This window comes from Cetorhinus maximus, chromosome 14 (genome assembly GCF_964194155.1).
Source record: "Cetorhinus maximus chromosome 14, sCetMax3.hap1.1, whole genome shotgun sequence".
NCBI classification, from domain to species: Eukaryota; Metazoa; Chordata; class Chondrichthyes; order Lamniformes; family Cetorhinidae; genus Cetorhinus; species Cetorhinus maximus.
The window spans coordinates 68296887-68322170 of record NC_135892.1 but is presented as its reverse complement, the minus strand read 5'-3'; the positions used below and the strand labels follow the sequence as shown (position 1 = coordinate 68322170).

The 25284-nt window shown below is 43.1% G+C and overlaps 1 protein-coding gene across 1 annotated transcript; it reads left to right on the top strand.

Annotated features, from left to right (window-relative positions):
* The first annotated feature begins 1992 nt into the window (after positions 1 to 1992).
* On the top strand, positions 1993 to 24159 carry batf3 (basic leucine zipper transcription factor, ATF-like 3). Its single transcript, XM_078557020.1, has 3 exons — positions 1993 to 2250; positions 2356 to 2460; positions 19584 to 24159. Exons 1-3 carry the CDS (start codon positions 2176 to 2178, stop codon positions 19794 to 19796), a joined length of 393 nt encoding a protein of 130 aa, XP_078413146.1. The 5' UTR covers positions 1993 to 2175; the 3' UTR covers positions 19797 to 24159.
* The last annotated feature ends 1125 nt before the right edge of the window (positions 24160 to 25284 follow it).

Genomic DNA, 25284 nt, shown 5'->3' with positions numbered 1-25284 from the left:
GGACTTGGGTATACACGTGCATAAATCATTGAAGGTGCTCGACAGGTTGGGAGAGCAGTTAATAAAGTATTCAGTATCCTGGGCTTTATGAACAGGGGAGTAGAGTACAAAAGCAAGAAGTTATGTTAAATTTGTATAAAACAGTGCTTTGGCCTCAGCTGGAGTTTTGCATCCAGTTCTTGGCACCACACTTTGGGAAGGATGTGAAGGCATTAGAGAAGGTGCAGAAAAGATTCACCAGAATGGTTCCAGTGATGAGGACCTTCAATTACATTGAAAGATTGGAAAAGTTGGGACTGCTTCCTTTGGAGAAAAGAAGATTGATAGGAGATTTAATAGAGGTGTTCAAAATCATGAGGGGTCTGGACAAAGTAGATAGGGAGAAGTTGTTCCAATTGGTGGGAGGATCAAGAACCAAAGGGCACAGATTCAAGGTAATTAGCAAAAGAAGCAATGGCAACATGAGGAAAAACATTTTCACATAGAGTGTGGTTAGGATCTGGAATACATTGCCTGAGAATGTGATGGAGGCAGGGTCAATTGAGGCTTTCAAGAGGGAAATGGATCATGATCAAAAAGGGGGAAAAAATTGTAGGGCTACAGGGAAAAGGCACCGGTATGACACTAGATGAATTGCTCCTTCAGAGGGATAGTACAGACACGACAGACTGAATGGCCTCCTTCTATGTTGTAATAATTCTATGATGTGCTGAATGGCTGTGATGAGGTAGATGGAATGGATGGAGATTAGCGTGGCGTATAAATACCAGCACAGACTGTCCTGTATCTGTTTTGTACATTCTATGCAATTCTATATAATCAGGATAGGTGCAAGGACTTTTTGGTGTTCTGAAGTTCACATTTGGTCCAGTAAGCCGAGTAAGGCTTCCAATATCAAACATTTTGGTCACAGTTAATGCTGCGTAATTTCTTATTTTCCAATGAAGCTCCAATGTCCTTCTCAATGACTCACCTCATTTCCTGTGAGTTCAGCCTGGTAGGTTTGTCTCCCTGGACAAACCCGTGACATGGTTTTAATAAATTACCGCTACACAGCAAATCTGTACAACATTTTGTGCAATGTCAGAAAGTAAATGAGTATATATATATATGTGTGTGTGGTAAATTGACTTCTTAATGTAAATTACAACACTTTAATACGGCTTTTCATTTACAAAACAAATGAAAAACTGGTAAGATCATGTAAGGACTATTCATAAAATAGAAATGAACCGATCAGGGGCATTTCTGACTAGTTTGAGCTGAGTTAGCTTCAGTGAAAGTGATGAGAATGTCATGTTGAATGAGGCACCGAGGTTAGAAGTTTAGTATAAAAGCAAAATACTGCGGATGCTGGAAATCCGAAACAAAAACAAAAATTGCTGGAAAAACTCATAAGGTCTGACAGCATCCGTGGAGAGGAAGACAGAGTTAACGCTTCGAGTCCATATGACTCTTCATCAGAAGTTTAGACACAGTTTAACGCCCGAGTTTATTCTATATTGCTGGCAGTATTGGTTCTGTGCATGTTGATCTGTACAGTTTCCAATGGAGTAGTTTTTATTCTCTGGGAGTCTGAAACAATACCCAAACAGTACTCGGTCACTGTTATTTGTTTCTAATTGAGCCAGGCGCCGTGGTTAGTTGGAATTTTAAGCAGAAATGTAGCAGTGACATTTTTGAGCAGTTGCTATTGTGGCCACACTTAATATTTTGAGCATGGCGAGTTAAGACAACAACCCCAGTCTTGTTAATTTTAAGAGCAGTAAGTTTAAACTGCTCAGGACCGGGTCGTGAGCACTTTAACTGGCGACGGGTTACCCAGTGGAGATTCTAGACTGGATTTTTTTGAGATTCCTCCTTACCTAAATTACAAGCCACGACACGTGACTTACTGAAATTTGGCAAGCGCATTCCAAGAAGAAAATACTTTCCGACAAAGTGAAACTCTCAAAACTGCTTTTAGTTTTACAATTGCATCATAACAGAAAGATCCTGAGATCAAAGACCGAGGGCCATCAGCATGCTAAACATCTGCCTCAATATTTGCCCCTAGAAGTTCAATGGGAGATTCGGGCTTTTGACAGCAAGTGCACTCTCGAATTTTCCTCTGCAGTCGTTAACTGTTGTGTGTGTGTGTGTTTATGCATACATATATGTGATTATCTGTATGCCATGTCTGAGTTAAATTCGGCACAGTTAATCGTATATAGTCCAACGGACGACAGCTGTACAGACCGAGAATCGCAGGTCAGTGGAAAATATATTTCAATCTTGTAATTCATGATTATTCTGCATTGCGCCAGTCACGGCGTGTTGGAAAGCAAGTTTTTAAATCCCCTGTTTGAACTTTAGGACCTTGGAGGCGACAACAAGAAAGTTCGAAGGAGAGAAAAAAACAGAATTGCTGCGCAAAGAAGTCGGAAGAAACAGACGCAGAAAGCAGATAAACTACACGAGGTAAAACGGACCTGGCAATGGTCGGCCCTCGCGACACAGTATTTAGGCGAATAATGATTTGCAACGAAACTAAAATGCAATACCGAAAACGGTACGGTTAGAGATAACGAAAGGTATTGTGCTACCAAGGAATTAATTTGCGTTTCTTGCATTCTTGATCCTCGGAGATGAGTAAACTTTAATTTGAAAGAATCCCCTATTTGGGATTTCTGACCGTCCGGTAAATTATTCAAGTGTGTCCCGTCGAAATTGAAAACCTGAAGTTGAACTGCTGCTTCAATTGAAATGTATACATCAGTTCACTGCATTCACCGACTATTCCAATGACAAAACTGGCAATCGCTTAAAAATTTCCTTCTACCGTGTGGGAAATTTTCTTGCATTTGATTTACAGTATATGGACTGGAGAAATGCAAATTATGTTAAAGTCTGTAGGGGAGAATTAAATGTGAATCGAACTATGATGCTGACTAATAAAGCCTGGCATTGCCGTGTCTTTGTGGTTTAGTTGATCTTGACCTGCCCCAACTAAAGAAGTTGATCTTTTAGGTAAATTTTTATAGCTCTTGCATTCACACACAGCATAGTTACCAGGAGCATAGTCAGTTAAAATGCCATGAGCTCTTCTGTATCCTTGTGTGCAGGTCTTGACTTTTCTGATTCCTTCATCCGGCTGAAAGCATCCATCCAGAATTATAAACCCTACAATAGTTAAGCACTCTGCCTGGCAATAAAATGTTAACAAGTTAATTGGAGTTGTGATGACATGAAGTGTACAATCATATCTAACTGTTTGGTCTTACTCCTTTTTGGATTTTGAAAAATACAATTTCTCAGAATTATGTGCTCATCAAAGTTCGAGATAAGGTTAAGCATGGGTTAAGTGCAACGTATGTTTCTACATAATCCCCCCTAATGTGACATTTACGTTTATTCCACCTGCCAGCCATCCTTGTACATGCATCACAGAAAGTTAACATGCAATTAGGAAAGCAAATGCTATGTTTGCCTTTATTGCAAAGGGATTGGAATATAAGAACAGTCTTACTGTAATTGTAAAGGGCTTTCATGAGATCACATCTTATGTATTGTGTGCAATTCCCAACCATCAGTAAAAATCTGCTTACTGTTCTGCTACTTACTCCTACCTCACTGTTACATAGCAACTGAATGAAACGGCTTTTTATTTGTTCTGATGAAAGGTCATCGACCTGAAACATTAACTCAGTTTCTCTCCACAGATGCTGCCTGACCTGCTGAGTATTTCCAACATTTTTTTTAATTTATTCCTGCTTTTTATTTTTATATTTAGTTAATTTAACATTTGATTATTTAACAAATTAGGTCTCATTTCAGTTAATTGATTACTTTTGTCTTGAGGACTCATGGTGCTTTGAGTTTTGACACCTTAAAAGGTGCAACATGACAAGTCTGAAACTTTTAATTGTCCTCATTGACCTCCTGTTACTTTACCTGTGGAAAGTCAGGACAAAGTATATTTCCCACAGAGAGCATTATCCATATTGTAGGTATGGGTATGGGAATCTCTAGCTTCTGACGCTCCATATAGGAATACGTGTTTGTTCTAATTCATTTATGGAATGTGGGCATCACTAGCAAGACCAGTATTTACTTTCCAATCCTATTTACCTTTGAGAAGGTTGTGGTGAGCTGCCTTCTTGAACCACTGCAATCCTTGTGATGTAGATACATCCACAGTGCTGTTAGAGAGGGAGTTCCCAGATTTTGACCCAGCGACTATGAAGGGATGGCAATATAGTGCGAAGTTAGGAGTTAGGTGTGTGGCTTGGAGGGGAACTTGCGGTTCGTGGTGTTCCCATACACCTGCTGTCCTTGTCCTTCTAGGTGGTAGAGGTCGCAGGTTTGGAAGGTGCTATGGAAGGAGCTTTGGTGAGTTGCTGCAGCACGTCTTGCAGTTACTGTGCACCAGTGGCGGAAAGAGTGAATGTTGAAGTTGGTGGATGGGGTGCCAATTAAATGGGCTGCTTTGTTCTGAATGGTCTCGAGCATCGTTGGGGCTGCACTCATCCAGTCAAGTGGAGTAATCCAACACACTGCTCACATGCCTTGTAGATGGTGGACAGGCTTTGAGGAGTGAGAAAGTGGGTTATTTGGGCAGATGTCCCAGCCTCTGATCTGCTATTGTAGCAACTCTACATGTTGCTGGTCCAGTTAAGCTCCTCGTCAGTGGTAGAATTTGATGATGGTGGTTTCAGTGATTGTAATGCCATTGGAGCTTAGAAGAATGAGAGGTGATCTTATTAAAACCTATAAGATCCTCAGGGGACTTGGGCATCATAATTCTGTGGCACAGTCACACCTGCAGCTATAAAATACGTGCCATGCACGTGCTAGGCAATGACCATCTCCAACAAAACAGAATCTAGCCATCTCTCCTTGACATTCGATAGCATTACAATCGCTGAAACCCCCATCATCAAATTCTACCACTGACCATAAACTTAACTGGCAGTTGGGCGAAGTTCTGAGGTGGGCGGAAAATCACTGACTGCCCCATGTTGGAGGTACGGCCCTCCCCTTTTTCTAAATGGTTGGCAGACCTCGGGCTTAATAGTGGCTCTTCTCGGCCAGTCGAATTCCGAAGATCACCACACCAAATGCCAGTAATGTGATGATCGACCCCTCGGGACCATTACCAGTTTAGGCTCGACTCACTGTGGTTTAGAACAGCTAAGTTAACCATAGCTACAGTAATTAGCTCTCAATTACCACACATTATTGGGATGGGGAGGGAGCAATACAGCAACCTCTGGCTCGAGACACCGAAGTAACATGCTACATATGGCGTGAGGCATTGCAGCCCTAACCCCCTGGGAGGCTGAATGTGTAATTGGGAGATAACAAGCCCTAGAGAGACATAGTTACTGCCCACTATCTCAGCCAGTCGCATTCGCATGACTCACTGTGGTATAGAAAGGGCAAAAATTCCCACAGCTAGAGGCAATTCTCGGCCAGTCGAATTCCGAAGATCACCACACCAAATGCCAGCAATGTGGTGATTGACCCCTCGGGACCATTGCCAGTTTAAGTTTGACTCACTGTGGTTTAGAAAAGCCAAGTTAACCACAGCTACATTACCCACCTCTCAGCTACCACACATCAGAATGGGGAGGAAGCAATACAGTAACCTTTGGCTCGAGACACCGAAGTAGCATGCTACGGACGGCATGAGACATTTCAGCCCTGAGCCCCTCACAGCTGGATGTGTAATCGGGAGATAAGAGATTATCAACTACTTTCAGGCTAGTTGCTCAGTTGATTTCTCCTGGCTGTTGCTCAGTTTGTAGAGGTGCTAAGTGACTCACAGAGTTGGTTAAAGTTGCTAAAGTCCACAGGGACTGGTGTGGCACATGCTGAAGAACTTTGTCCTAACAACAAGGATTCTGTATAAGCCCAGACTCCAGTGCAGTAGTTTGCATCCCTCTTGAACTTTAGCATGACAGGGAGAATGAACAGAAGCAGCACACAGAAAGCTGCTGAAAGAGGAGAAGAGTGAGCAGGGCTCTCTGCAGGAGGCCATGTTCACCCAGAGTGTTCAGGGAGCAATTCTTCTACCACAACCCCAGTGATGAACAATATGCCAGCTGTCTGTTCTTCAGTAAGGATGCCCTCACTGCAGCAGCCACAAGTTCAACCTCAGAGCAGGGTGAGGACTAAATTGCCAGTGGCTGTGCAGGTGACCATTGCCATGAACTTATATGTGTTTGGGTCCTTCCAGGCCGGAGCTTGTGATATTTGCAACATCTCCTAGTTTGCTTTCCACTGTTGCATAAGGGTGTTCACTTAGGCTCTGTATCCAAGAGGGCTGCATACATTTCATTTTCTTGCCACAGAGAAGTAGATGGAGCGAGCATGTAGCTTCATGAGGGTTGCTAGCTTCCCCATGGTACAAGGTGCCATTGACTGCAAGCGCATCGCTTTGCAGGTGGTGCATGTCAACTCTGACATATACTGCAGCCAGAGGGATTCCACTCCCTCAACGTCCAGTTGGTGTGCACAATATACTGTATCATCCAGATCAATAATTGGTATCCTGACAGCAGTCATGACACCTTTATTTAGTAGCACTACATTGTACCATCTGCATTTAAGCCACCAGAACAAACTAGGAAGTGGCTACTGATCTGGCTGGCTAAAAGGCAACATAGAATCATAGCATGATTACAGCCAAGAAGGAAGCTATTTTCCCCATTGTGTCCGTGACGGGTCTCTGTAAGAGCAATTTAGCTAGCTCTATTTACCGCCCTTTCCCCATAGCCTAGCATTATTTTTTTCTCTACAGGTGCTTATTCAATCTGCTGTTGAAAGCCACAGTCTAGCTCCACCACACTCTCAGGCAGTGCATTCCAGATCCCTACCACTTGCGACATAAAAAATAGTTTTTTCTCATGTTGCCATTGGTTCTTTAATAAGTGTCTCAAATCGGTGACCTCTGGTTCTTGACCCATCTGGCCAATGGGAACGGTATCACTCTATCTAATTGGGTCATTTTCAGAGTGGCAAGCTGCAACTTGTGTAGTGCTGCAGCGATCAGTGCTGGGTCCTGTTCAACTATTTACAATCTATATCAATGACATGGATGAAGGGTTGTAGGGTTGCTAAATTTGCTGATGCCACAAAGATAGGAAGGAGAGTAAGTTGTGAAAAGGACATAAGGAATCTGGAAGGTGATATAGATAGGTTAAGTGAGTGGACCAAAATTTGGCAGATGGAGTATAATGTCAGAACATGTGAACTTGTCCACCTTGGCAGGAAGGATAGGAAAGCAATATATTAGTTAAATGGAGAGAGATTACAGAGCTCTGCAGTATAGAGGTTCTGAAACATGAATCACAAAAAATTAGTATGCAGGAACAGCAAGTGATTAGGAAAACAAATGGAGCGTTGTCACCTATTGCAAGGGGAATGGAACATAAATGTAGGGAAGTTCTGCTACAGTTGTACAGGGCTTTGGCGAGACCACATCTGGAGTACTGTGTACCGTTTTGATCTCCTTACTGAAGAAAGGCAATAATTGCATTAGAAGCAGTTCAGAGAAGGCCCACTCGAATAATTTCTGGAATGGAGGGGTTATTTTATGGGGAAAGATTGAACAGGTTGGGCCTGAATCCATTGGAGCTTAGAAAAATAAGAGGTGATCTTATTGAAACCGATAAGATGCTGGGGGGACTTGACAGGGTGGATGCTGAGAGGATGTTTCTCCTTGTTAGAGAGACTAGAACTAAGGGGCACAGTTTAAAAATTAGGGGTCACCCATTTAAGATGGAAATTATGGGAATTTTTATCTCTCAGAGGGTTGTTGGTCTGTGGAATTCTCTTCCCCAAAGAGCAGTGAGGCAGGGTCATTGAATATTTTTAAGGCTGAGTTGGATAGATTCTTGATTGACAAGGGAGTTAAAGGTTTTTAGGGGATAGACAGGAAAGTAAAGTTGAGGCCACAATCAGATCAGCCATGATCTTATCAAATGGTGGAGCAGGCTCGGGGGGCTGAATGGCCTACTCCTGCTCCTAATTTGTATGTTCATATTGCCTCTGTCTAGACCCCTCATGATTTTGAAACTATGGAATCCCCTCTCAATCTTAACTTCTCAAAGAAGAACAGCCCCACCTTCTCCAATCTATTTTAGTAACTGATGTCCCTTGCCCCTGGAACCATTTTCATAAATCTTTTCTGCACTCACTCTGAAGCCTTCACATCCTTCCTAAAATGAAATACACAGTCAAAAATTAGAGCCTGACAGTTGAGGAGTGAAATTAGGAGACAATTCTTCATGCAATGGGTGATAGAAGTTTGGAGCTCTATTCACAAAAGATAAATGATGCTGGATGAATTGTTAATTTTAAAGTTGAGATGGATAGATTTTTATTAGCCAAAGGTATTAGGAGATATAAGGCAAAGTTGGGTATATGGAGTTAGGTTGCAGATCAGCTATTATTTTATTGTATTCTATTTCTCACAGGGTTAAATGGCCTCCTCCTGTTCCTATTTTCCCAAAACCACTATCTGGTAATCACCACCACTGATCCTAGCTTCTTATCCAAAATTTATTTAACTAATTGAATTTAAATTCCCTAACCGCAGTGGTAGGATTTGAACATCTCTGGAATATTAGTCCAGGCCTCTGGGTTACTAGTTTAACAGCATAACTACTACACCCAACAGAAATGCACCTGCCAATGTACCAAACAGTTTTGTGTGTGGACCTACCAGTCTCCTTGTGTAGGCTGCCTCATCAAGCTTCTCATCTGAACCCTCTGCAGCAGAGCACTTCTGCAATCTTGTTCTTCGGCAAGCTGGTACCTGTGTTACCAAACATCACCTGCCTTGGCTGTAGCCCACTCATACCCATTGCCTCATTGTTGTGGATCCCACCTCTATGCTATCCTCTATAGTGAGCGCAGTGCCAGTATCTAAGCTGATGGCTGTGACTGTGAGAGCAAGTGTAGTTGTTTCTTCTTCATCAATGCAAAAGCAAAATACTGCAGGTGCTGGAAATCTGAAATAAAAACAGAAAATGCTGGAAATACTCAGCAAGTCTGCCATATATGAGGAGAGAAACAGAGTTCTGATGAAGGGTCCTGAGACATTAACTCTGTTTCTCTCCATAGATGCTGCCTGACCTGCTGAGCACTTCCAGCATTTTCTGTTTCTGTTTTTTCTTCATCACTGTCTTCCTGCTCTTCCAGCTCTTTCTCTTCCATCACTGCCCAAACAGTTTGCAGTTGTTGGGCATCGGACTTGCAAAAAGCACAAGGGTAGGGTTGTGATGCGGGGTTGGAGAGAAAGTTAGAGGTGATTGCTTACACCATCCACAGTTTGTAAATCAGAAGAGATTATGGGATGATTGGAACATGGGATTGATAGGAGAAACAGGTCTGACTTTGCCATCCGTCACTTTCAAAATGGCTCCAGATCCAGTACTGGCCATGAACTCTTTTATGGCTTCTCCTAATAATGTCAACCACCACCTCTTTTATCGGGATAAGGATATGCAGACTTGCCTGTCCTCAACCAGTTAGCTGCTGCTGCCTCTGGTTATGCGCCATCTTGTCCTGCAAGAGAGAGGGAAGTGTGTGAGTAAGTGCCTTGCACTATCTTCGGATGATGTGGCTATTACGGTTGAATAGCGAACAGTGCATGCAAGCTGTGAGATGTGGGTCTGAGGCTTGCAGCAGTGCTAAGCATGAGGTGGACCTATAAATATTATGTGTGATTTATCATTATTAGTAGGTGATAATGATAAATCACACATTTGTTGATTTTGGGTGGGGAGGGGGGCTGGCGGGGTAGTGGTGAATTGAGCAGTGTGTGAAGCTAGTGGTGCAGTTGGTGGGATTTGACATTTGAAGACGAATTCACTAACCTTGGCCATTTGTGTGAGGTGATTGAACTTCTTGTGGTACTGCATTCAGGTTCTCGGGGCTAAGATCCTGACATTGACGATTGCAATCTGCTCCCATTGCCTTGTCAATGGATGGCCTCATAAACCCCTATGGTTGGGGCACTTCTCTCTTCCTCTTCGGCTTCTCTGCCAAGGTGTCCAGTTTGGCATCAGAGATCCTTGGCGGACACTTTCTGCCTTGTTGCATCATAATTCATTGCTCTTCTTGTTCACACTCTCCTATGCAGCGAGTTGTAGAATGCTCCTCCCCTATAAAAGCTGCAGGCTAAATTTAAATAACGCAGGTTAGCTTTATGTGGTGCTAGTATCATACAAACTTGGGCCCTCTGCTGCGACATGTGGCCACTCAGCAGTACATATAGTGCTGGCGCATGACGTTATTGGGTTAATTACACATTGTAATACCTGGGCTGGTTTTCCGGCCTTGTCCAACTTTTCAGTTTAGGTCTTTCCTAATTTACATATATACTCTTCTCAGTTGGGAGGTACGATGGGCAAGTGCTAATCTATACAGATCAGAGGTTTCCCCATTCAATCCTTGGTCTCTAATTAGGGGATTGAGTCAAGGTGGCAAAATGGGCACTACTTTTGTCTTCAGCAGTGATATTCCTCTACTGTCTTGTGTACAACATTCCTTTTTTAACCTGTTATAATTTGACCAATTGAAGACACTTACAGGATTCTGGTTATTTTTTGGTATACCATAAAGTAACGTGGGTCATACCACACGTGCATAAACTAACTCATTGGGCCATAACTTCTGAGGAGTGGAAATCACAGTCAGATTTCCACTTCGCTCCTTTTCACTTACACTAAAATGCAGCCCCACCTTTCTCGTCCGACTTTCTGACTCGGGCTGGGTGAGAAAGGTGCAGAGCAGCAAGGCCTTCAGTCGAGCCCAGTAGAGTCAGAGGAAAGGAAGCCATGCCTCCTTTGTTACGGCACTAGCTGCTGTAAAGCAGATAAGCTTAAAGGTCCAGCCCCTTTGATAAGCCAGGGAGAAAATAAGTGTGTAAGGTAAGTGGGTAGGGTTGGGGTAGGGGGTGTTGGGGTGCGGGTAGGATGGAGGTCAGGTGGTCATTGTGGGATGGGTGGGGTGATCATTGTGGAATGGGTCAGGTGGTCACAGTGGGTGGTCGGGTGGTCAGTCGGGGGGGGTTGGGTGGACATTGGTGGGGTGGTCGGATAGTGGTTGGGGTTTTTAGGTGGTTGAGAGGGTCGGGTGGTCGGGGGGGGTTGGTCAGGTGGTCATTGGGGAGGTGATCAGCAGGGCGCTTGGGGTGGATGGGGGGGTAGTCCTATGGGGGGTTAAGAGGTTGGTCAGGGGGTCACAATGGCAGTCGGGGTTTAGGGGGTAGTCGGGGGGGTGCGGGGGTTGGATGGGGTAGTCGGGGGACCGAGAGGTCCAATGTGGGGGGCGGGGGGTCAGTACTGTAGTTACCCAGGAGCTGGAAGTGTTTTTAATTCTTCTAAATTTTCCTGGGTAACTATTATGTTTTTTTTTGTTGTTGTTCAAATAAAATTTATTCTCGCTCATTGGAAAAGCACACCAAAAATGTGTGCTGAATAGATACATCTGACAAGTCCTTACTAGCAAATCAAGAGGGCATCATGCTGACTCTGTAAGACAGTCGGAACCATCTGAAGTCTCTGATTTAAATCAGAGTTACCCCAGTGCAGGGTAATTGCCCAATAGAAGTTTGAACTTCCGGGCAATTCCCATGCAATTCTTACATGAGGACTTCCGGGGGAGATCCTCTTATGCATCTTTGCGGTACCTCCGGGTACGATGCCCCGGAGTTTGGAAGTAATGGGCTATTGACTCACTAGTGGGTATTTTTAGGTAAAGTATCAAGTCACATTGCGTATCTTTCTTTTGGCAGTCAATTTCATTATTTTATTTAAATTATTTTTAATAACAACTGGTTCACTCTACGAGGATATTGAATTGTAGAAATCTGCTTTGCGCTCTTTGATAGTTGCATAGTGTGGTTAGGTGGGAGTTGTTTTGTTTTTTGGTCAAAGGCAGTTGGTCATTGTCAAGGGGGCAGCTGGAGATTTCTTGGTCATAGGGTGGGGTAGTGGGGGTGGTTGGAAGGTGCCTAGCGGGTGTTGTGGCTGACACCCTTTGCCTGACCACCAGTGCTGCCTTTTGTTGCCTTCTGGGGCAAGATGTGCCCATAGTGGCAAGGGCCCATGCTGTCCACCACATATTCTAATGGAGGTCACCAACAGGTATGATCCTAGAGTAACTAACTGGTCCACATGTCTTTGGATCCATGGGGGAGCCACATAAAAGATATACATTTTTAGTATACTAATACGGGCAGCCAGGTTTAAAATTTGGGTTTGGATCCAGTCCAAACAGCATGGAGTAAAATATTTTGCTGACATTAGAAGGGGTGCTAAATGAAATGAGTGAACAGATTCAACCTTATTTTTCCCCCAGGCAAATCAGCAGCACTAAACGTTGTTGTTAGTAAAGAAAATTATGAAAACGTAAACTGTCAAATAGATGATGGATAAAATAGAAGTAGTACTGGTCCAATGTTCGGTGCTCTTCTGGTTTTGAGATTCTTTTTGGTATATTATTGATAGGTTTTGACATGTAAGAGAAATGTTCTGCTCGCTGTAGGAAATCACACCCATTGTCAGTGATGGCTGACTTTTCCAATTTGGTCTGCCAGTGGGGAGGTTCTCAACCATCAGAAGCTCAGTAATCTAATTATGAATGTTCATTATTACTGGCTCCCCTCAATTCGAAAGTGAAGCTTTTCAGGGAAATTAGGCTATCCTTGCAGTAGAACCACAGATGAACAATTTACAGTCCTCTAATTGGTGCTGTAGTAAAGAACTGTTCAACAACACAAAAGCAAAAGAATTTCTGGAAATCTGAAGTGAAAACAGAAAATGTTTGGAAATGCCCGACATTTCTGACAGTATCTGTGGAGAGAGACACAGAGTTAATTGGCGGAATTGAATGCCCTCCCAGAGGCGAGTTAGGAGGTGGGGGCACACTTAATCGGGAAAGAAAGTGGCAGGTGGGGACCCTGCTGCCTTCCTGCCTCTGCCCTGATTTAAGTCTGGCCCACTTAAGGGCCTCATCCCACTGCCACTGGTATTCAGTCAGCAAGAGGCAGGGCATTGGCCAGGCAAGAAATCCAAAAAGTAAGCCCTGTTAGGGTTGCTTGAGGGATCCCGGGGAGGTCTCTTGTTCAGAGGCACCCAGTGCCTGTTCGAAGGATCCAGCATCGGGAAGGTGCTGTTGGGGGTTGGTGCCCACTGAGCCACCCCCCCTGTCCTTGCTGCCAATTCTCTTCTCCTCCCCTCCTACAATTCCCACCGCATGAACCCAACTCTCCCTCACTTGCCTGTGGCCTGAGTCCCTTGACGATACATTACCAACAGATTCGACCACTCCCCCAGTGTCATTGCCAGCAATGCACAATCCTGGGGAAGGCCCACCGCTGGCCACTTAAGTGCCTGAGAGATATTTAATTCGGGGGTGACAGGGGGGTTCTTCCCCAAAGTAGGTGACACAGGGCTCTTGCTGGCTTTCTGGCTGGCAGGTGAGACCTCCAGCACCTGCATTAAATACCACCCAATGTTTCAGGTCAATGAAGCTACTGGTGAAAGGCCACAGACGTAAAATGTTAACTGTTTCTCTCTCCAGTAGTATTGAGTATTTCCAACTGTTTAACAATTATGATATCCTAACCAATAATCCCAAGTAGCTTTTGGTAGCCTCTAATAAGATGCTGTGCAGGGTACATCTATTCTGTTCCTGAACTCTCTGTGCTCTGGTAAAAAAACTTTAATGTATATCATAAGGACTAAAGCAGTGAGACTATAAAACTGTGAATTTAATCCTTGCGCTGGGCCAATCTCAGGATTTCCTGAAGTTGATCTCAATCACTGTTTATGGTGAACATAAAAACATAAGAAATGGGATCAGGAATAAGCCATTTGGCCTTTCAAGCCTGTTCTGCCGTTCAGTAATATCATGGCTGATCTTCTAAGTCAGTTACTCTTTTCTGCAGTATCTCCATATCCTTTGATTCCCTTGGTATCAAAAAAGTCTGTACCTCTCTCTTTAGAATATGAAAGTCGACATAGTCCCATTAGCAAGAGACGACTGGTGGTGAGTTTAACTTGAGGGTCACCACACCTCAGGCGAGGGGCGAGGCTGAGAAGGCGGGGCCTTCATGGATGACCTCAGCTGGTACAGGAATTGAACCTGTGCTGTTGGTGTCACTCTGCATCACAAACCAGCCATCCAGCCAACTGATACTCCAGTACTGAGCATCCGCAACTATCTGTGGTAGAGATTTCCAAAGATTCACAACCCTTTGAGTGAAGAAATTTCTCCTCATCTCGGTCCTAAATGGCCGACCCCTCATTCTGAGACTGTGACCTCTAGCTATGGATTCCCCAGTTAGAGGAAACATCCTCCCAACATGTTATCTGTCAAGCCTTTAGCAATTTTATATGTTTTAATGAGATCACCTCTCATTCTTCTTAACTCTAGGGAATATAGGCCTAGTCTACTCAATCTCTTATCATAAGACAATCCTCTAATTCCAGAAATCAGTCTAGTGAACCTTTGTTGCATTCCTTTGACGGCAGCATATGCTTCCTTATGTAAGGAGACCAAAAATCTGCACAGTGCTCCAGATGTGGTCTCACCAAGGCACTATATAATTATAGCAAGACTTCTTTACTCTTATACTGGAATCCTTTTGTATCATGCCATTTTCTTTCCTAATTGCTTGCTGTACCTTCATGTTAACTTTTTGTAATTCATATACAAGGATTCCCAATTTGCACAGAATACCAATAACTTCCAGTCTCTCACCATTTAAAAATATTCTTTTCTATTTTTCCTTCCAAAGTGGATAACTTAACACTTCCCCACATAACTTTCTGTCCTGTTCTTGCTCACTCATTTAACCTGTCTATATCCCTTTGCAGCCTCTTTGTGCCCTCCTCGCAGCTTACTTTCCCAACTAACGTAAACTTGGATGCATTGCATTTGGTACCTTCATCTAAGTCATTGATATAGATTGTAAATTGGTGATGCCTAAGCCCTGATCCTTGTGCTACCCCACTAATTACACCCCGCCAACCTGAAATATCCTGTTTGTTCCTACTCTGTTTTCTGCCTGTTAACCAATCATCAGTCCATGCTAATATATTACCCCAATCCAATGAGCCCAAATTGTATGCAATGACTTCTTGTTGGCACCTAATTGAATGCTATTTTGAAAATCCAAATATGCTACCTCCACTAGTTCCTCATTATCTATCCTGCTAGTTCCAATCTCAAAAACCTCTAACAGATTTGTCAGACATCACTTCCCATTGATAAATCTGTTTTGATTCTGCTCAATCATGTTATGATTTTCTAAGTATTCTGTTACCATGTCCCTAATAATGTAATCTAGCATTTTCCCTATGACTGATGCCAGGCTAGTTGGTTTTTAGTTCCTGTTTGCTCTCCCTCTTAAATAGTGGGGTTACATTTGCTATTTTCCAATGAATGGGGACCATTCTAGAAACGAGGGAATTCTGGAAGGACAAATTCAGTGCATCCATTATCTCTGTAGTTGCATCTTTTAAAACACTAAGGTTAAGGCCATCAGGTCCTGGTGATTTATTAACTTTTAGTACATTAATTTTTCTAGTACTTTTGTTTTCTGACAAATGCCAATTTCTAAGTTTCTCATTCACACCAGATCCTTGGCTCCACAATATTTCAGAATGTTTTTTGACTTCTGCTGCGAATTAAGATACTAAGCATTTGCAAAATGTATTTGCCATTTACTTATCCTCCATTTTAAATTCTCTTGTTTCTGCCTCTAATGGGCCTACAATTACTTTCAGTACTCTCTTCCTTTTTCCATACCTACAGAAACTTTCACTATCTGTTTTTATGTCCCTTGCTAGTTTACACTCATGTTCTCATTTTATTTCTTTATCAAAGTCTTGGGGCTGAATTTTCTCCCCGTTGGGGGGGTTGTGCAGGGATGGGCGGGAGCGAGCGCGAACCCAATCGGCGCCCCCAATCGGGTACGCACCGCCATTTTACATGGGCGGGCCAATTAAGGCCTGCCCAGCATGACGCACACCCAGAAGTGCTGAGTGCTCCTTGTGCCGGGGGGGGGGGGGGGATTCCCTGAGCTGGGGCCTACGCATGCGTGCGAAAGAGCGCAGAAATCTCCCTGAGGCATGGAGATTAGTTTAAGTTTTGAAAAATGGAATAAAGGTAAAAAAAAATTTTAAGGACATGTCCCCTCATGTGAAACTGTCACATGAGCTGGGACATGTCCATTAATTTTTTCAAAAAATTTTATGTAATTAATAAACCCTTCATGAAACCTCATCCCACCCGTGGCTGAGGTTTCATGAAAAATATGAAGGGCGCCTGGGCTCTTCGCCTGCCCACCAACCTTAAGGTTGGATGGGCAGCATTCTTAACAGCTTTAATTACTTTGTTAATGGCCTTAACAGACCTTTGGCAGTTTGCCGGGTGCCTGCCTGACGTCACCGCGCATCATTTTACATGTCAACGAGCGGGCCCTGTCCCCACTCGCCGATGGGAAAATTCTTCCCTTGGTGAAAACAAGCCCAGATTAGGCTATAGCCATCAGCATAGTGGGAGGAGGGGGGACAGAATGGGGGATAAACAATAATGTCCATCTTCAGCTTTTCAGCTCTTGGTGCTACTTTGTTGTTGGTGCTTCAAGCAGGAATCACAGCTGAGGAAAGAGTTAGAGCATCTTTATTTCTGGTGGAGCTGTGGAGGTGTTGATAGAAGAAATACACATCCAAATGGCACATAAAAGAGGAATCCCCACTGAGATTCACATTTTAAACATTGCAGCAACTAAGGGCTGAATTTTAAAGACATTGGCACTCCAACTTCAGGGTAAAAAGCAGGTACCAAACCTGCATTTGATGGGAGAGGGGCTGGCTCGGCAATTTTACAACAGGCAGCCTCCGAACTGGCCGATTGTGAACCCATCATCCAATTAAGGACAATGGTTGGCCTCCTGATGTGCCAGCCCAATCAGAGGGCCAGCAGCTCTGAAGCCTCTTTAGCACCACCAGGGGAGCTGGTCATTGCTGAGTATGCAGGAGACCCGGTGCCGATAATTTAAAAACTGCAAAAAATCAAGGGGACCAGTGTTGGAAGAGAAACTCCTCCAGGGAAATCATGGGGGCTTTGGGTCCCGCGGCCCTCTCTTTGATCAAGAGAACTTTCCCTCCTGCACTGCCATTGGGAGGCTGCATCGATTTAGTTAACGGCCTTCCTTTTCTGATGGCAATGTAAAATGGCCCCTAATTGGACATTTAATTATAGAAGTCAACTGTCCACTTCCTTGGAGCGGGCAGTCTCTCCACTTCCAGTCTCACCATCCAACATGGTGCCCCATGATTTTATTGGCTGCCCCAACCTTGCCACCCCGCTTCCCAGTCTGCCCCCCGGGGGTCAATAATATCCTGGCCTAAAACTCAAGCAGCAAAACCCTTAGCCAAAAACCTTAAAAAGTAACAGATAATGTAAGCACAGAAAATAACTTCCAGTATAAAGCTACAGAAATGCTTAATTTTTGGATCCCTTTGAAAATACAGAGGATTGAACTTTAAGTGTTGCCCTTCTGTTAGCCCAGAACATGCATGGCTCCTTTCATCTGTTTTATACAGATGACTACAGTACTTTCCCAACAAACATCATTTGGAATTGTGCATGCATATGCTAATGTACTTTCATTATATTTCATTACTGGAACTAAGCTCTTGCCTGTTCATGTTGAGGGCTCTTTGGTCTTCCACAGAGAGGTTGACAAGACTAATCTGCAACGTACTTTTCTCCATGTTGAGACTTGAACAAATATTCCAGGGTGATACTCCAGTTCTGTACTGAGGGAGTGCTGCACAAGTGCAGTATTTCAGATGAGTCATTAAACAAAGGGCCCAATTTGCCCTGATAAAAACAAAAAAATGCTGGAAAAATTCAGCTGGTCTGGCAGCATCTGTGGAAAAGTGTGACTTTTCTTCAGAACTGGCCCCATTTGTCCTCTCAGGTGGATGTAAAAGATACCACGGCATTGTTTGAAGAAGAACAGCGGAACTCTCCCGGTGTCCTGGTCATTATTTACCCCTCAACCAACATCTGAAAAACAGATTGTTTCCTTCATTACAGTAGTGACCGCAGAGGTAATTAATTGGATTTAAAGCACTTTGAGGTATTCTGAGGTCATGAAAGGTGCTATATAAATGCAAGGTTTTTTTCTTTTTTCTTTGTGTATTGGGTTTGATTGAATAATGGTAATTTCATTTCTTTGCCTGGACATTGCAGTTAAGAGGCTCCTGTTATACTCAGCTGCTACAGAACATGTTAAACAGGGTTCCTTTTCTGCACCTCTTGCTAGCTAGCTAGAATAGCATGGGCAGTAGACAGAGAAGATGTCGTACTCTCAACTGCAGTTAAAGTGAGGGTCAGGGAAGCTTAGTGAGAGGAGAAAATCCATAATATTCTGTCATCAGGCAAAATATACTTTCATACTTTCAAATTGTGAATCTTTATCAACTAATCTACAAGTGAGTAATGATAGACTTAGGTGTTAAGTGACTGAAATTCCATAATATGCACTAGTGGGTGCCCATAATGCTATGTGCACTTACCTGCTCCATGTTGCTAGAAACTGTCTGCCAGTTATCTGTAGGGTAGGTCTAGGTGGGTAGGGTGGGGGCAGGGGGGTGGAGGGGGAGTGGGGGGTTGGTGGGGATGCTCCAGAACACAATCCCAAAACCTCATTTGCAGCTCCCTGTTAAAGCGGCCAATACTGTGCTAACTTACATCTTTTAAAAGAGAAATCACCATCTCCCGGGGGCCAGGTTGTTTCCCCGCCCATAATGACACCCCCTCCCACCAACCCTCATTTCTGCCCTTCTAAAGAGAGGTATGCATCATATGACCTAACATCCTGGCTGCCGATCATATGCCGGCTCCATTATGGGCCAGGGAAGCTAGAATTCCCAGCGTAGGGAGTTCTAACTCTGTCATCTCCAATATCCAGGTCCTGGCATTTTCTGAACCATTCCAAAGGATTTCCACCTGAGTTACAGTCAGGGTCAGGTGAAAAGGCTGAGGACATTCGACTCTGAAAAAAGCCAGTTGGCCTATTTGTAAGTGTGGATTCAAAAAGTATGATTCAGAAATTGAAATTGGAGAAGGTTTCTGCGAAACTGCTTATTCCACTATTTTTATCTGTTCCCCTTTTAGCTTAGCCATCCACTCCCCTCTCCCCTCAACTCACCACGCCCCCCACCATTGTTATCTCTCTCCACATTTCTTCTTTCTACTGTGATTGCATGGATGAAACTTTATAATTAGCTGAAGGTTGCTATTCTTCTTCTAATTTCTGTCTGCTTTCCTGATTTCCATCAAACATTACACACATTCAGCAGTTCACTTGTAAAACTCATGCGCTGAAGGCAGATGAATTTGATCACTGCCCAGAATGGATTTTGAGCCCAAAGTTCTCTCATTTTGGTTACCGGCATTGTAATGTTAGAGCTCTCAGGCAGCCTTGCTGAAACAAATTTTAATTATTTTAGCTTACTCGTTTTTTTTTTTGAGTTCCCCTTATTTAAGACTGTTTTTTTTCACAGGAATATGAAAAGCTGGAACAGGAAAACACTGCTCTAAAAAGGGAAATAAGGAAACTTAGTGAAGAAGTGAAACATTTATCAGAAGCTTTGAAAGATCATGAACGTATATGCCCATTGATACATTGTGCCATGAACTTTGTCACAACACCTAGACCTCACCCTGATGTACTCGCCAGCTGTTTACCACGTGATGGTCAAAGTGAAGTCTCATAGGTGGCTTTAGCATTGAAATATTAAAATATTATTTTATTATGGAAGGGTTAGGATACACTGTCAAATGTTTGCATATGTTTGATTCTTTTTTGTAACCTGGAGAGTCCTGAGGACATTATTTATCGGATGTTGGACCATATTGTGATCAAAATGATGCTGCTGAGCCCCTATGCACAATATGGTCAAGTATAAGGACACAGGCTTTGCAAGTTTATTGTCTTGTCTGTGGATTCTGCTTAGCTTAAGCTCTACCAATGGCACTGGAGTGAATGTATTTTAAAGACATGTAGACTGTTTTACTTTTGCATATTTTTCAGGGATTGTGGGTGTTGTGTTCCTCACAAATCAAGTGCAGTAAGGTTTTTAGCATTCCAGCAGTCACATAGCTGAAACTTGGTACACATCCTAATTTTAAACACACATATGCAATGGCAAACCAAAAACAATTGTGATTTGTTGCACAATTTATTAAGCCTTCTAGTGAACAGATAAGAAAGTCAGCTTTTTGAGAGAAATCATTCTGAAATCGTGCACTTATTTTGTAGTCAGGTCAAATGCTTTGCATTTTCTCTGGACATTAGCAACATGGAAAACATTATCATTATTGAAGCCAGCAGGTAAAACTATGTCATGATGTTCTTTCTGTAGTGGAAAACAGCAAAACTGACCAAATAAACAGTTATAGTTTTGTGGCCACTTGCACTAGTGTCCTAAACTCTATGGGAGTTTCATTTCCTCTAAAGCACAAAGAAAACAAGCCATCACATCCTACACTAAATGAAGTAAGTAATGACGCATAATTATCTCCACAGAGCAAAGGATTACTCTACTTTTATCACATGAAGGACGTAAATAAGGAATATAATTCAATAACTCCTCTGAGTGGAGCTATCCCTGAATGAAGTATGTTATTCCCTCAGATTCTGAGTGAAGTTCATTTTGTGATATGAATGGATTGTTGCCACATTGGTTTACAGCTAGAACCCAACATTACAGATGGCACGTGGCCCTGATGTCACTGTCCTACCACATAATATAGTTCTGCACGAGGATCTTGTAAATACATTTGAGGTACTGCCGTTCAGACACCTAATATTCACTGAAAATTTCTCTATTATATAACATAAATGGGTTGGCCCATCCATGAACATTGGAGTGAGAGGAAATTCAGATAAATGCGTGAAGTGTTCATATGTTAGAATTTCAGGGCCTAAGTGTTTAGTAGTGTCATATTATGAAAACTGTTATACTGTATGTTGTGTTTCCTAATGTCACTTAATGGTTCAATCTTTGAATGTGATTGTTGTGCATTGTAAGTCTTGAATTTCCTTTTTTATGTTTGTTTAATTACTGCTGTTTTATGCCCCTGTTTTGCACATGTGACCTCCTTTAAGTTAAAGGACAGATGATTCATTATACATGGCTCAATGATTACCAAGCATAATTAGTGCGTGCTTAATTGATTGGCAATGGGTCTGGTGAGAGAGAATTAAACAAGATCAAATTTCCCCTTTTTACTTTATTATCATCAATTCCCCCACCACACCCACCAAAAGCACCAAATCACTCACCCATAATGTCAAAGAATTTACAAATTAACCAATGCAGAAACTAGTCACACATGACTCGTCAATGTTTGAGAGTGACAAAGGGAAGTCCAAAACAAGAATCTTAAACCTAAACAAAGCTAATTACATAAGTTTGAGCAGAGAGGTGGCTAAGGTTGATTGGGCAAATAGACTATAGGCAGGATCTTTAGGTCGGTGAGCAGGGGGGTCAGGGCCCGCTCACCGACACATAAAATTATGCAGGATGACGTCAGGCAGAACTCCCGACGTCGCCCCACGCCATCCCCGTTTTCAGGTAGGCAGGGGCGCAACCAAATCAGCTGTGCGCCCGCCGACCTGTCAGCGACCTATTGAGGCCATTTAAAAAGTCATTAACATAATTAATGGACCGGCCCGTCCAACCTTAAGGTTGGTGGGCAGGCTGGGAGCCCTGGCAGGCTTCAGAAAAGGCATGAAACCTCATCCACGGGCGGGATGAGGTTTCATGAGGGTTTTTAAATATGTAATAAAGGCTTGAGTTAAAGTGATGGACACGTCCCAACTCATGTGACAGGGACACATGAGGGGACATGTCAGGGAAATTTTTTCAAAGTTTTAATTCTGAGCCGATCTCCCTGAGGCAGCATTTAGCCTCAGGGAGATCAGTGTGATCTTTCACACGCACGCGCAAGAGAGCGCACTCCCGGCTGAGGGAAACCCACCCCACCCCCCCCCCCCCACCCCCCAGACAGGGAGCACATAGCCCACGTAAAATGGTGGTGTGCCCCCGATTGGGGGCGCCGATTGGAGGCGCGCCTGCCCGCACCCGCTCCTGCACTTGGATTTCCAAAAAAGCATTTGATAAGGTGCAATACAAAAGTCAAATATGGAAGAAAAGGGCTCATGGAGTTGGGGTAATATATTAGTATGGATGGAGAATTGCTTGATGGACAGGAAGCAGAGAGTAGGGATAAATGGGGCATTTTCAAGTTGGCTGGCTATAACTAGTCAAGTGCTACAAGGATCAGTGCTGAGACCTCAACTATTTACAATTTATATTAATGACTTAGATGAAGAGTCCAAGAATAATGTATCAAGTTTTCTGACAATACGAAGCCAGCTGGGATTAAGCTGTGAGGAGGACACAAGGAGTTGCAAAGAGATATAGACAGTTTAAGTGAGTTCCAACAAGGTGGCAGATGGAGTATAATGAGGGAAAGTATGACATTATTCACTTTGGTAATAAGAACAGAAAAGCATATATTTTAAAAGGTGTGAACCTTTAGGAAGGCAATGGCATGTTGGCTTTTATTCCAAGGAGGTTGGAGTATAAAAATAAGCAAGTCTTGCTACAATTATGTAGGCCTTTGGTGACACCACACCTGGAGTAGTGTGTTCAGTTTTGGTCTCCATATCTAAACAAGGATCTAATTACCTTGAAGGCAGCACAGTGAGCATTCACTAAATGAGAGTGCTATCCTATTGTGGCAAGCTGAGTAAATTGGGCCTATACTCTCTGGACTTAGGAAGAATGAGAGGTGATCTTATTAAAACGAATAAGATTCTGAAGGGTCTTTACAGGGTAGATACTGAGAGCTTGTTTCTGCTGGATGGGGAATCTAGAAAACGGGGGCACAGCCTCAAGATAAGGGGGTGATCATTAAGGACTCTGATGAGGAGGAATTTTTTCACTCAGAGGGCTATGAGCCTTTGGAATTCTTTACCCCAGAGGATTGTGGATGTTCCATTATTAAGTATATTTAAGGCTGGGTTACAAAGATTTTTGATCTCTTAGGGAATCAAGGGATTGGGTAGCTGGTGGGGAAGTGGAGTTGAGGTAGAAGATCAATCATGATCATATTAATGGCAGACAGGCTCAAAGAGCCATACAGCCTCCTCTTGCTCCTATTACTTATGTGAAAGAAGATTCACTGCCAAAGGAGCTGGCTTTCTAGCGAAAGATATTTTTGTTTCCATATAATTTGTACATAATCAGGAAATTTAAATGAAGAAATTAATTTAGCCCACTCTTGATAGTAGCGTATATATGTATGTGTGTACATACTAAGTTTATTTCAAAACATGAGTCATGATGTCCACAATAAGATATGATGTTTTACTGGTAATTTTATTTTAGTTACTATAGATACATTTTTATTTTAAACAAATCGCATTCATAAGTATAGCTTGACTTTGAGCAGCACATGCTTGCTTGAACATGTTTGCCTGCAAATTAGCGGGTACCTGGAATACCAGCCATTTTTGTCCTAAAATCCCAATCCATTCCAATTTGTTTCGCTTTCTCTGATGGCAGTATTCCAAACAATTTGGGACCACTATAAGTCATGTCCAAGAGGTTCAGAACTTTTGTTAATCTTGCCTGAATGGTAATGTGCTCACAGCACTCAACATTTTTGGGTTAACTCATTTGTACCATTATTCATCATGCTAGTTGCTGACTCAGTCCAGTGCAAATCTGTGGTCTACATGAACTTTCAGAATGTCACGACAAAGATCAGAATATATGGAGTGAGGGACCAAGTAGCAGAATGGATTGAAAGATAACCACAAAACAAATGGTGGAACTTGAGAGAAGTTACTGAGGGTAACAGCAAATGGGAAATATTCTAATACTCTTCTAATTGTCCTCCGCTCTTCGACCCCCTGTAAATCTGAAATCATTTAAAACTCTGCACATCCCAACCCACATCACATTCCGTTCGCTCATCACCCGTTTACTCACTGATCGGCATTGGTCCAGCAATGCCTCAATTTTAAAATTGCCATGCTTATTTTCAAATCCCTCCATCCCAGCCGCCAGCTCTAAAACTCTCCAAGATATCTGCACTCCTCAAATTTTGGCCTTTTTTCTTTATTCTTTCATGGGGAACACAATGAGATAAATAGGATTAGGGTAAGGGTGGGATTGTTGATCAGGAGGGCAGGGGTGGTTGTCTGTAGTTTTAAAATGGAGCTGGGTGGAGCAGGCCTGCACCTTCCAATTCTTCATTTAGGTAAGTTTGATAAATCTTACCTTTTTGTTTTGGTCTGTAATTGTCACTTTAAAGACTGTGCATTATATTACATGTAAAACTGGCTTTCTTGAAAACAACCAACCTGCCATTGACATTCAGGAAAACCCTGTTTGCACAGAGCACCTATTTTAAGCATCTTAAGGGTTTTAACCCCTATTTCAGAGGCAGGCCCTGGACTCCTATTTTCTTTCCTCTACCAAATGATGGATGACACACTTCCAGAATAAATGTGTGCCTCCTGCCTGCTATATTGGAAGTTTAGGCACCATTTAGTACTTGAAAGATTGGTACAACATCATCAGGATTCGAGGCCACAGTGGCAAATTGGGGGTATATCTAATAAAGTGAAGGACTACACCAAATTACAGGAAGGCATAAACAGGCTTGCAGAGTTCGGGGATAAATGGCTGCGCAGTGAAGATCATGTCTGTGGTTCTGCTCTAGCGGTAAAAACTGCACTGCAACTCTGGGAAGGAGTTCTTCAGCCACTGGGAGGAGGTGATTGAGGAAGATCCTTGCAATGATCTTCCCTGTGGCAGACAGCAGGGAGACTCCTTTATAGCTACCACAATTGGACATGTCTCCCTTCTTGAATATAGTCACGACCACAGTGTCCCTGAGAGCCCCCAGCATACACTCTTTTTCCCAGATGAGGGATTTGAGGTTGTGCAGCTGTGCCAGGAGTGTATCGCCGTTGTGTTTCAGAATTTCAGCAGGGACTCTAGCTGCTCCAGAGGTGGTGTTGCTTTTTATCCGTTAACCTTTTTTAAATTATTCATTCATGGGACGTGGGCTTTGATGGCTAGGCCAGCATTTATTGCCCATCCCTAATTGCCGTTGAGAAGGTGGTGGTGAGCTGCCTTCTAGAATCGCCGCAGTCCATGTGGTGTAGGTACACCCACAGTG